Source organism: Cystoisospora suis (assembly GCF_002600585.1).
Source record: "Cystoisospora suis strain Wien I chromosome Unknown contig_280, whole genome shotgun sequence".
NCBI lineage: Eukaryota > Apicomplexa > Conoidasida > Eucoccidiorida > Sarcocystidae > Cystoisospora > Cystoisospora suis.
Genome location: NW_027153082.1, coordinates 42,554 through 55,204, shown reverse-complemented (window position 1 = coordinate 55,204; position 12,651 = coordinate 42,554). Strand labels below are relative to the sequence as shown.

At 53.7% G+C, this 12,651-nt stretch overlaps 1 protein-coding gene across 1 annotated transcript in view; it reads right to left on the bottom strand.

Annotated features, from left to right (window-relative positions):
* Positions 1 to 12,080, bottom strand: part of CSUI_000710 (3 5 -cyclic nucleotide phosphodiesterase domain-containing protein) — a 14,820-nt gene extending 2,740 nt beyond the window's left edge. The window contains exons 1-15 of the mRNA XM_068060941.1: positions 10,922 to 12,080; positions 8,700 to 9,477; positions 7,486 to 7,585; positions 6,493 to 6,594; positions 6,195 to 6,353; positions 5,699 to 5,837; positions 5,167 to 5,213; positions 4,779 to 4,832; positions 4,092 to 4,259; positions 3,236 to 3,309; positions 2,637 to 2,789; positions 1,874 to 1,981; positions 1,233 to 1,372; positions 462 to 725; positions 122 to 324 (exon numbers count right to left, since the gene is read on the bottom strand). Of these exons, the coding sequence (XP_067927089.1) occupies positions 3,256 to 3,309; positions 4,092 to 4,259; positions 4,779 to 4,832; positions 5,167 to 5,213; positions 5,699 to 5,837; positions 6,195 to 6,353; positions 6,493 to 6,594; positions 7,486 to 7,585; positions 8,700 to 9,477; positions 10,922 to 11,510 (2,190 nt within the window). The 5' untranslated portion in view covers positions 11,511 to 12,080 and the 3' untranslated portion in view covers positions 122 to 324; positions 462 to 725; positions 1,233 to 1,372; ... (1 more) ...; positions 2,637 to 2,789; positions 3,236 to 3,255. The remainder of the gene's footprint in view (positions 1 to 121; positions 325 to 461; positions 726 to 1,232; positions 1,373 to 1,873; positions 1,982 to 2,636; positions 2,790 to 3,235; positions 3,310 to 4,091; positions 4,260 to 4,778; positions 4,833 to 5,166; positions 5,214 to 5,698; positions 5,838 to 6,194; positions 6,354 to 6,492; positions 6,595 to 7,485; positions 7,586 to 8,699; positions 9,478 to 10,921) is intronic.
* Positions 12,081 to 12,651: the final 571 nt, after the last annotated feature.

Below are 12,651 nucleotides of genomic sequence, written 5' to 3'. Positions count from 1 at the left end.
AAACCAAAAAAGCGGAGACACGGCACCATGTGTGTACCCGATGAGATGGAAGTATACCATCGGGATATGCAAGCGCTCCACGTGCTGCTGACCGGCGAACGAAATACTACAAACGACTCACTTTCCTTGAACGGCTCTTCGTCGACGCTGTGGTCGCTATGAAGATGCTTCCGAGTAAGCAACGAGACGTCTACGTCCATCGCAACACCCTGATACTTTATGTCGTAGGCGACAGCTGATGACGCCAAAACAACAGTGACACCTTGGGTCGCGAACGTCTCCCAGTGGTTCGTATTCTGCTCCAGGTTATGCAGAAGCTGCGGCCTGGAAAGGACAGCAAGACGGCCACGGGCACGCACACTGCACAGCAACACACTATGGATCATTCGCTTGTTGATAACGCAGAAGGATTACCGTCATTCGCACCAAACAGCGGCCACACTGTTGTCTGCCAACCTTACGCGATTCGCTTTGACGTGTCGCACTCTGCGAGCTCCAAAATGAGAGGCTTCACTACGTAACCAAGAAAACCTTGTTGAGACTTCGCGAACCCCGCATGATCCGCTCGATCGCAGAGAGGTGAAATATGGAGACCCATGCGATGCTCCTGATCTCCTTGTAGATAAAACTCCGTCGCTACCCGGCACGACCACTCGAAGTGCTGGTCCCACTCCACCACCGCATGGCCTAGATCGGATGCTCGGATGCACATCTGGGCAACAAGCCTGTGGCGGCAGGAGAAGAGGCAAAAGCGGCCCACTCGCGATAAGACAAACCACGTCGGTCACGGGGTCCTATCACGCTCCGAGTGCGAGCCAGCAACAAAAAGCTAGTCTATCTCACGCACCAGCACGACTCCCAACAGCGTGCCCCAGCGTTACTACAGCGGCGTGCGCTCGTTCAGTAAGGCCGCCATAAACATAATTTGCTACAACGCTTCCAGTGCATCAGCCGAGCAACACCGCAGCAAGTCGGTTTCCCTTCGATAGCCCTAATCGAACGAGGCACGGGTTACCGAGAACTCGGTCCCTCACCATACGGAAGCACGCGCATGGCTTCACCCCGGCGGAGGTGTGCAGGTGTTGTATATTTGGCCCTGCGCCTGGTAACGACAAACGCGTTACGGGAAGACCGACTGCGCCCCCCACCGCGCACGAACAGGCTAAGCCTTGCTCGAAAGAGCAAGAAGAGACACTCCCTCCCTCGAAGTATGCATGACAACACTGCCGTACCACTGATCGTCAGCAACTTTATGGAAATTGAATCCCGCTGCCTGACGGCGATTCCGAAAACGGCTTAGAAAGTCAAAATGTGTCTTCATGTCAGTCGCCAGAATGAGGTCGATCATGTTGGCTCGCACGTCTTTGAACTCCTGTACAAGGAGGTCCAACACCACTGTTTCAGCGTCAGAGGTATGCAGCGTGGCCGCAAAGCAGCCTTCGGGACACGGCTCCAGGAACGGTCCCCTGAATGCTATCCTGCGTCATCGACGGACCAAGCCCTCACGAGACCGCGTGCGCTTGAGTGAGACAAAACGTCTCGCGACCGCTCTTACGGGCGCGAGCAATCTGCCGTCCGAGAGCACGGACAATCCCATGAGGAAAACGAACTTCGGATTATGGCTCACTTCCGCCGGCCGCCGATGACTCTGTGCTTGGAGTAGAGAGAAACCTAAAACCCCTAAACAAACCTGTGAGCGCTTGGCTACCCCGGTGTAGGGATGCATGAGATAACATCCACCTGTACATGAACCATTGCTAAGCAAACGATCACCGCCAGAATCTGCAGGTCACGCAAAGCGAAGGTACTGCAGTACTGCAGCAGCGCTAGCAACCCCTGTGCAATGCATGCTGATTAGAAATAAGGTGCTCACAACATCCGTCAGGTACGCGAAAATATTGCAGTCCTCCTCCTGCAGAATCCGGAACGCCAACGAAGAGTGAAAATTCTCCAGGACAGATTTGTCGTTGTACAAAACAGCCTGAAAGACAACAGAGTCAGGCAGCTTCAAACGTCGAGGAACCTCGGCATGGCATTCCTAGGTCCCCGAGCCCCATGAGGAGAAAACTCAGTAGCACAGTTTGTGAGACCAAGTTCTAGAGGGCGTAACAACATCACGAAACGGGCTGGCCGGCCACCCAAAAACCAAGCAAGTGTAAAACTGCCAAGCTTCCAATGCACCACCCCCTCGCGTCTGTGCGGCCACCGTAGGGCCACAACTAGCACACAGGGAGCAAGCAGACCACACGGATCCAGGAGGCATGTTGCACAAACGTGTGTACTGTGCTCCTGAGTCTACAAAACAGCAAGCAGTACCGATGCGTCCGAAGAAAAATCACTTTTTGAAGACCAGCTGGTCAGCCAACAGAACGCTGATCTTTCACTTCAAAACGAAATGTCACTGGATGGTGCCACGCGCTGTCATTGAAACTTAGCGCGCCCGAGTTAGGGAACACTGGTAGAAAACTCTGCTACCCTGGTGTCCAACGACGTCAGACACCGCGGTCACTGCGCACGGGCCTGCCAACATGCAGCTCACCACAACGAACATGGCACGCGCTGCAAGCCAGATACTGTTCCTGCCCCCTCGAGGTTTCAGCGAAGCTAGCCAGGGCACGGTTGTCTAGCGGGCTTACCAAACGCGCCCTTGAGGCGACAAAAAAGTTGTTGTTTCTTCCTGGATGCCCAACATCGTGACAAAGTGCCGCTACCGCGCAAGCGGCTGACGACACCGACGTCATGCTACAGACAGAATGGCACATACTACATGTCAGATAAACTCGCAGCCGCTGTTGGATGCGGGTGCTGACGCACAGAACCCGTCAGCTCACGTTTGCGCCCCATGAACTCTGGCGGTATATGCAGCGAAATGAGAACGCTCAGCAATGTGCTGTCGAACCCGCAGTGGCTCTAAACGATGTGGCTGCACCGGGGAAAAAGTCCTGCACAGCAGAACTGAAAATTGCTGAGTATCCAGGAGAGCAAAACGCGACTGAAAGAATCCAAGAAATAGGGAAATACACCAAACAACTTGGAAGAAAGCACTGCTGGAAGTGCATCGGGTCAAAAGCCCACCCTACTGTTGAAGCGCCTAAGGCAGGCCTACCCGAAACTGCGTCCCCATCCATAGCACTCAGGTGACGCCTCTTTATGCAAACACGAACAGTATTACAGCTGCGTAATTCTGACCCCGAAGGACAACCGACGAGCAGAGGTCCGTCAAGCACTGACCTACATACTCTCGCGCAAAGAAACCTACTCGCGATTCACACCCAGCGCTCGAAGAAGACAGCCCATTGTGTGAGCAACCTGCAGAATGCCACAGCATCACAAGTCGGTGTCAACAGAATCTCTGAATCCCTAATCCCATCTGCAGTGATGCAAGCGCACCGGGATGCTTGAACCAGGCCCATCTGCGGCTGCTCCAGAGCCCGTGCCACGAGAGCACTACCGCCACGACACCGTCAAGTACGGCCGCTGACGGCTGAATGCTCAAGAAGGCCAGTACGTTTCGAGAGCGTGCCCCGAAAGCGTTCCCTCGCTCGCAACTACGCACGAGTTACAAAACAAAGAAACCTTGCTGGAGTAGCCGCTGCCCGCAAGAGAAAACGAGGGCAAGTTGCTGTAAGCAATTGGCAACTGCTAGGACACATGGTCCGCTAGTGGCGACCTAACAAGCTCCTAAATAGAACGGGGAACCGAACACAGTGCCAACGGGTAAGAAGCGGCCACCTTTGAAAACGCTCGCTGTCAGTTGCCTGCCTAAGCTCTGACTGCAGCGTTCTTCGACTGCGGGCACGAACCTCTGAACGGTTTGCCATGGGAGACGCACAGTCCGGAAGCAGGGGTTTCTAGACGGCACAACGAAAGAAGACGGGTTTGCGGCGGCAGTAACATAGGCAGAGAACCTTGATGTACGCTACCCTCACGTAAAGAGGAAAATGTAGCACATCCCAACTGATTAACTCTCCGCCAGTGAACCTAAACCAAGAAACAAAGAAGTAACGCCTGACCAGACCCGACCGGCTGCCTCCGCCGACGGACCCACATCATCCTGGAAAGTCTGCGCAAGAGTAGTAACCACTCCTCACCATCGCCCCGTGAATAGCACTGTGATAGGGATTATCGCGGTACAGCCCTTGCGTCGTATGCAAGAACTGTCTGAGGACTCTGTCTTCGCACGCCCAGTCGGCCACATTACGGCTGAGAAGCACGTAGCCAACCTCCAGAAGCAATGTACTCGGACAACTCCTGCTCAACTGAAAAGAATTGGGAAACAGCAGCATCCAAGTTTGCGTTAGGCAGGGCTAAATGTAACAAACGGAGGAGGGAGAAAAGCTTCTGCCACCAATGTAGCAGGAGGCTGAAACGGACACGTGCTGACCCTATTTCGTGTACAAAAATCTCCAGTGTGGCGTGAGTCAACGTGCGTGCAAAAATTTTGTGGACTCAGACTGAAAAGGCGTGTCCCAGGTTCATGGCACGTAGTGGCTGTCCAGGTTCGCGTTCGTGCACCTGACATGGAAACAGGGTTCTTCGCTCGAAGTGCTGACAGAACCATTGGGGGGTCAAAGCAAGACAAGCCCGTCCCGCCAGCCTCATTGTAGACGTAAGCTCGCAGGTAAAGCCAAGGCTGCCTTGTCAGCCTACCGCCCTCAGGGCCGCGTGCAAGCACAGCTCCAGCCCCCATTATTACGCAGCGCATACAGGGTACCGGTTCGCACAAAACCGCGGGACACAGGGTCCGACGAGCACCTCAGCCTGAAAATGAGACTTACCTCGAGCATGTCGAAGCCAATATCAATACCTATAACAGGTACGAGTTGCGTAGTCTGCACCGCAAAAAGAGAAGCACTTTAAGAACCAGTTGAACCCGCAGAGTCCTGCCTCGTATTTCGAAGTGTACAAGCAACTCGTGCACGTCGCTACGGGCAGCCAGAGTAGCGCACAGAAAAAAATCTTGGCTTCCGTATGAGAAATCACACAACTCGCGGTCCGATCCGCCATTGCGCCTCTCACTACACACTCAAGTGATCGCGAGGGTCGTGCACTTCTACGTTGCTTTCCCATACCTGAAACTGACACCCTGTGCTATCAGGCTTTTCTTGACCCTGTCCTGTTCTATGAGACTGCAACCGCACTGCTTCGGTGACAGTGGTGACTTACGTACGCTGTTGCGTGCACCCCGCTAAGCACGCGGGAAGAGTCCGCCGCTGAGGTAAAAACGGACAGCAACAGATCAGAACGCCGCAAAAGTCGTTCCCCTTTTAAGCGTCCGGCAAGCATCTTGGATAGCTGACATATATCGCGCTTCTTAGTTAGCTTCGGCTCGACCACAAGAGCGAGTAAACAACCATCAGACGGGCACCCCCCGGAGCAAGCCGTACAACACGAGTGGGGAAGTGCTTGTGTCGCGCACCGCGCAATCAGAAACAAGAGGATACGCTGCTCATGAGGACCGAAAACCAATGTAACAACATGGCGGAAACGCGATCTCTCTCCTGCAACCACACAGGGGAAGTTCCTTTGCCCGCAATGTCCGCGGTAGCGCTTGTGACCCAAGAGTCTTCGGCTACGAAAACTAGCCGACGTAACCCAGGTGATGAGACGATCTTGCCCCGCAGTAAACAGCCCGGCCGAATACTGCCTCTGCGGTGGACGCACGTACAGGTTGTACGCAGTGATGCCAGATTCTTACCTTCAAAAGAAGGCGTAGTAGCGGCCGTCACTACTTCCCTCGACAGGGGCATCAATGTCCGGGTCGGCAGGGGCGCCTCAGGGTCGGCAAGAACCACGCGCTTCGCTTTCGTGTCGACATCCAGCGCCTTCATGAAACCCTGGGAAGTCACGATGCGCACACAATGTGAACAGCCGCTGTTGGCTGTGCGGTGATGGGAACAAACGCGCAATAAAGAAGGAAACAAAGGCGCCGGCAGAAACCTACAGACAGCGGCAGTTAACGTTAGAACCGTAAGCGAGGCATGGGCAAAAAACGTTTCATGATGTAAACGCATGACTCGCGAGGATAACCCGAAGGCAACCCAGCTGTAGAACAGTAGGGACCCGAAACTACGCCTCGGACGACTCAGTGCTCAACCGGGAGATACCAAGTGAATCACACGGCGCCACCACGCAGGTAGTCTCCAAGAAAGAGTTATCAGGAGTCACGTCCGTTACCAGCCGTGTTCACCTACTTCCTGCTTCAAGCTTTCGTCCACCTCGACGCTATAAAGGTTCCAAGAGTTGGCAAGTAGATCAAGGCCCTTCTCTACAAGCTCGAGAATCTGGTTGATCTCAGGCGTGGGGTCGTACTCCTTGCATCGCACCTTCGCTTGCAGTGAGACGTTGCGAATCTGAAGGAGCACAAACGACACCTGCTCCGACTGCGCACTGATACCACGTCAGGAAACCTCAGCGCGCCGCGCCAGCCGAATGCTCAGCATGAGGACAGGTGGGAGTCGCCTGCGCCGGACAAAGGAATTTTCCACATACCTCAACCAGAAACGATCGAAGATCGTCTAAGCCACTGGTGGCATGCTTCTTCTGCGCTTTTTTCTTCTCACGCTGAATCTCAGTGAGCTTCTTTCTCATGACCTGCAATGCGACACGGCAAGAAGACGTCCCCAAGTTTTCCCTGTTTCACAGAGACCAGTTTACTCTGTGTTGTCTTGTCAATCGTCTGCCACTTTTTTTTTCCACCTCTTACACAGACTACCTTGCGCGTCAACACCGAAGCGAAACGGAACTCCTGCTGCTGTCCCGATCCGCGATAGATGGATCATGATCTGGTGGTAGGATTCTGATGTAAGAAAGTGAGACTTCTGGACTCCCAAACTTGCGAGACAGACCCAATATGCGTATCCAAGCATTATCGCCGACGACTGGTTGCCGCAAGGCCTTGATCCGGGCAGTGTTGTTCGCCAACCCAGATTTGTCTTGCCTTCCCTCTCTACAACCCCGGAACTACTACCGTACTCTAGGGAATACCAAGAGTCCTGTTGATCACCCGGGCAAATTACCAACAGCCTTTACGGCCTGTGCCGAACCGTGACGCGCCACCCTGAGGTGGGGTGCTACACTAGACCAAAACGTCACAGCATGCTAACGTGCAAAAAAAAGGTGTCAGCATTGACACAGGTCGACATCCCAGCTCGAACTCAGTGCGGACCGGGAACGCTCGACCCGTAACCATTCAGAGCGTTGGTCACATCGTCAAGGCATCGCTGCCGTGCAGAAACCTGCCCCACCCGAAGTCTGAAGAGTGGCGCACCGAGCTGCAGTTCACTTCAGCAGCGTCGCACAACCGTCCATCAACGCCATATGTATCAGTAGGCCATTCCCATCCCTGATAGCTTAACGTAGGCTTCACTAATCACAAGTCGAACGCTGGCAAAAGAAGTACACAGAGCAGCTGGCTATCCTACGGCCAAGTCCGCAGAACCAACTAAATGTACAAAGTGGCAGAAGGGTATTCTTGGCACTTACATACCACTCGAAGAAAAGACCGCGCCGCTGCACCTCGACAGCAAACTGGCCTGACAGTCCCGCTACATAGCACAGAAGCATGGTCATCAGGCGAAATAACCTGCAGAAGAGACAACAATTTGAATCACATCCCCTGTGTTCCCAAAGGAATGAGGTCTTGTGTTGGCGATCTGACACCCCTCGCGCAGTGCTGAACGAACAATCCGCTGCTCGGGCAGACAACGCTCAGGCAGCGGCGTGTTAACTCACCAGCTGCACTCAACAGGCTGGCTACTTCTGCCTCCCTACCTCCGGATGACATGACAAGAGAGGCCGGCCGGCGAAGAAGACCTCGACAGAGGCAACTACAACCTACCGTCCTCTAAAATTTTGCTGAGGAAAAACGATAACAGGGTAAGTCATTGCACCTGAGCCGGGCACCGAAACTACTGGCTATGCCCCAAGCAAAGAATCAGAAAGAAAGAACAGTTATTCACCGTAATCCTGGGGCAGTTGTCAATTGACTATCGAAACCTCGTGAGACAGAGGTGAAGCCGTAGCACTCGCTACCAAGCAAGCGCCGCACCACTCTCAGATGCAGGTGCGCCGGACAAAATGCCATACTTGATGGTTAATGCCAGAAGGGGACACTACAAAAACTGGCACATGAGCGCCAGCACAAGCGAGCTATCCTCTGACTTTCTCTTCAGTGCCCGTACTTAAGAAAGGGCACAGAGACTCGCACCCTCTCGGCTCAAAAGAAAAAAACGTGCCGAACTCTTGGCTAAGTATCCGGGTTCCGCGTAGAAACTCTCAGCACTGGTCTGCACACCCCGCAGTGGACTCGACCACGTGGACACGGAGGAATAACACCTCGTCATGTGCCCCTCTCCTACAACTACTAAGCTACACATCGGGTATGGCTACTGCCATACGAACGCACGCACCCACAGATACAAAGGAATTCTGTCTGCTCTCGTGTCCCGCCCCTCCCGGAAATACTGCGGGCAGTGATTGTTAGAGTCTACCACGGTACCGGCTGAAGGGTTGACCGAAACACCTTAGAAGGGCTCTGCAAGACCGAGGGATAAGGTGGCAAGGTGACACTATCGGGAAGCCGGTATCTAGCCCCACACTATTGTGTTCACTGGCGCTCAGGGATCTTGGGAGTCTTTCATGACCAATTTTAAGGCCTCAACCAACTTTGTCGCCTTGGTGGACAATGGGTGACTCACGCTGGGTAAACAAGAAGAGGATACTTCGCGACGCCTATGAAGGTGACCACGATACTGAGGCATATCATGACGGTCTGATGTATGACTATATAACGACTGCGCCCCGGAATGACGGAGTCGAAGAGTAGAGTGAGAAAGTAATAGTAGCTGTCCGTAATACTTGTTAGAAGAAGTTCATTGAGGACAATGTACAGGGCAAAGCGCGGATCGACCGGGTCCTTGATCGGTAGATAAGTTGCAACATCGTAGAACGTAAGCGTGTCAGGAAGAAATTTGAGGTATGCTGAATCCCACGAAGGGCCCCAGTACAGTTGGAATTTGGTCACGCAAACGACAAGCGCGACTGTCGCATAGGCCGTGCTAATGAGGAAGTAGGTGACTTGTTCCTGATGGTCCTTGGTGAACGGCAGCCGATGAACAAACGTGAAGATAAGACTGCAGATAATGGAGCTGTTCAGAATGAGGTGGAAGCCGATGACCGGCGCGAGTGATCCGAGCATGTACGCCTTCGTACGCTGCGCCATGAGTAAAATGATATAATTCGCAAGCGATACAGTTAGACAAAGTGTACCTGTGAAGCAATTACGATACTTGAACAACCGGTTATTGTTGAATTCATACTCCTCCTCCATTTTCTTATCCCGGAAACGCAGTCCGAAAAAATCCATGTTTGACCGTAGCGGCCTTCTCTTTAACGTAAAATTGCTCAGTGTGGAAGTTGCCGAGACACCTGACGGGGTGCTTTTCGCTGTCACCCCCGATTCTTGCACCTTCACCGCTGCGAAGAGAGAAACCAAGAGAAAAACGCAAGCAGCCTATTTTCGAAAGAACTTCCCCTCACCTACTTCCGACTGTTGGAGAGCTGCAGATAGCACGCGGAAACGTTCCGGATCGGACGAGCTACAGACGCAGCAATCCATTTCGCAGCGCTGTTGGAAGTGGTGATCTCAGTCCTTCACAAAACGAACCGGTGATGCCGAGTCGAGTTTTCGGGAATATATATAACATGACTCAATCTACCTGTTGAGAAGCGACGGAAGTGTACCCTGGCACTGTTGACCAGACACGAACATTGAAGCCGTTGCCGGTAACTACACAGACTGGTTGCCACACACGCTTCTGCAGAACAGTCGGATTCTCGTGGTCTGCAAACGCAGCGCATAGACTCGAGCGCCGGTGAGGCGAACATGGCACGTGAGCGTTGCCACGAGGTATCCGCCATTGACAGCCCATGCACCCCTGATAACGTGTGCATGAAAGGCTTGCAAGTAAGAGCACGGTGTGTCTGAACTATCCGCAGGCCTTCAAGCAGAAGCACCCAAATCGAGAGCGCATCCGTTTGGACAGCACGCACGTAGGTTGGCATGTGGCGTACCATTGTTGGGCACTATCTTAGAACTCTCCCGTACCCAGTAGGACCACAACGCACGCACCCAAGACCACTGAAGAACACTCGTAGAGCCCACAACCCCTACAGACGAAGACTCCGCGAACTCTCGCGACTGTCCCGAGAACCCTCGGTGAGGCCGAACGGCGTGTTACAAAAAGATGAGACTCTTCCCGAGAGCCGGATTCCATTTGGTCGTAAAGTCTAAAATGTCACCAGCGGAAGCAATACCGGATGGGAGTGTATAGAAGTTCGAGTGAATGTCTTCTGAGAAACTGAAAACAAGGCGCTGAAGCTTGGCCCGCACAGGAGGGTACCATGTGCTCGAGTGCATTACATCACCGAAAGATAAACCCAAGCAAAAACAAATGTTGTCTCTGGTGTCCTGCCTGGCACAGGCGGACCGCGTTTTTTCATGGCTACTGCAAAACAGGGACCTGGGCAGAAGACCGCAGCAGCCAGCCTTATCGGTACAAGGCCACAAGAGAACTCGTTCCCTGGAGTTGCACTGCTCACAACAAAGTGCCGCCACCCGTTATGAGAGGCACGGCTAGCACTGCTGCAGTCGTGGACAACTGAAGCGTGGGCATAGAGAAAGGAGCGACTGAAGGAGGTATGTTTCATTGTGTAGTCGAGTAACAGGCCCACACACTCATTTCGGAAAGAATGCTACTGTAGGGCCTACGCTCGGTGCTCGTGGCACGTTGTTACACTATATTAGATCCTCGTGCTCTAGTGGAACCCCAAAGACACATTTCTCAAGAGCGAATTCAACTACGCTGACTGAAGAAACACGAAAACTTAATGTACGGGAGCACCTCAGTGGTGTGCTTACATCTTTTAGATTCAGATCCAGCCTTTGACCGGATAGGACGGGCCATTTTCCCTGCAAAAGCCTGCCGCTCAGACTCCTCTTTCAGGACAAAGTCCACCTCGTTCTCCCAAAAAGGCATCATCACGTCTTGGAATTTCTCCCAGCAGCCCCCCCAGCGTCTCCTGCCAAAGAATGACCGGGATCGAGACCAAAGTGTCGAACCTTTCCAACCCGGCGTCTCTTCGGTCTCCTGCGGTGTTTGTCCCTCCTGACTGCCCCTTTTCACCAGGATAGACTTCAATTGGTGTGGTGGACTGTCCGAACCTGCAGCGGACGGCGCGGAGCCAGAAACAGCGCGACCAGGCCCGCCTTCCGAAAGCGCTGCAGTCATGCGAGTTTGCAAGCTACTCAGTACCGAAGGTGGCAGGTCTTCCTTCGGTTCAGTCGTCCGAGGAATAAGATGTTGGCTCTCCGCATGCTGGGAGAAGCTCACAGTGTGCTTCTCGAGTGGTCTCTGCCTGGCTGCATTAGATGTAGACCCCGACGCAGCATACTTAACAGCAGAGGGCTGTGACATCCTGAGCGAGGAAGAGGCATTTTGGTCATCCATCTTATGCCAGCAAGCTTGTAAACGTATGACAGACGCCCCCAGGCCTCAGCTTGTTGAACCCGGAACGCGGCAGCGCTGGCCTGTCAACACGTCGCCCAGCACAGCTTCACCCGCTAGTCAGACAGCATGGAAATTCTTAGCAGAATCGAACGGAGGGTAACTACAAATTCGCCAACAACCCTGCGGGTCCACAGAAAACTTACAATCGGAGGGCGGCTGCTCCGCGTCCGGCCCCGAGGACGACCGGGAAAGCCCCTTGGCCGTACGTCCGTGCCGAACTTCTATCTTTCCTGTTTTCCAATTGAAATCAATCACTGTTCCAGCTCGCTGTCAACTAAGCAGGTACGGAAAAAAGGTAGTTGAACCCGAAAAAACGAACGTTCCCCATGGGTGACGCGTGATGACATGCGCAAGCCGGCGCCAGGCGCACTCGCGGGACAGCCTTTCCGCCCCCCCCAGCGCAACGATCGACGGCAGTTTCAGGGCATGCTCTCTACCCTGGTATTGTGCAGTGATGTTTCCAGCGTGTAGCAAACCTGCCGTCTTTGTTCGCAGATGCGTTTTCGTAACACAAACTGACAAGTGCTGAACCCACTGCGGTCCACTGACTACCTCTGTGTAGCGAGTTGCCTGCAAATGCCTTCGCTCTCACAGGCGCGCATGTTCCAGCCACTGGCGGCTGACTAGCCGAGGCGGCCTACCACCGGTCGGTCTCCTGGAGACGCGGGAAGGAACACTCCCTCACTTCGAAACTGCTAGCCCGCCAGTCGAGGTTCCGCACTACTAACACTATCATCCCAACACCATGCTAATACATCCGAATCGTTCGCACCGCTCTAGGCATACATTGATGTTGACTCATTCAGCGGCTCCTCGCGTACGCGTGAGTGAAGCCGCGCAGCAACGTCAGTCGTCCTTCGGTGGGCAATCCACCCGGAGCGCTTCACCTTCACTGGTTATACGAAGCTGTCGCGTCGCGTGCGCCAATGAACTAGCCTGACAGCATTTGCCAGATTGCCAATCCTACAGTGCTCTGTTTGCCACGAGGTCTAGAAGATGTCCAGAGCGTATTCCACGATCATGTACTCGCGTTACTCGGCGAGTACCAAGTTCTCTCTCTCCCAGCTAAAACGCCTTGCCT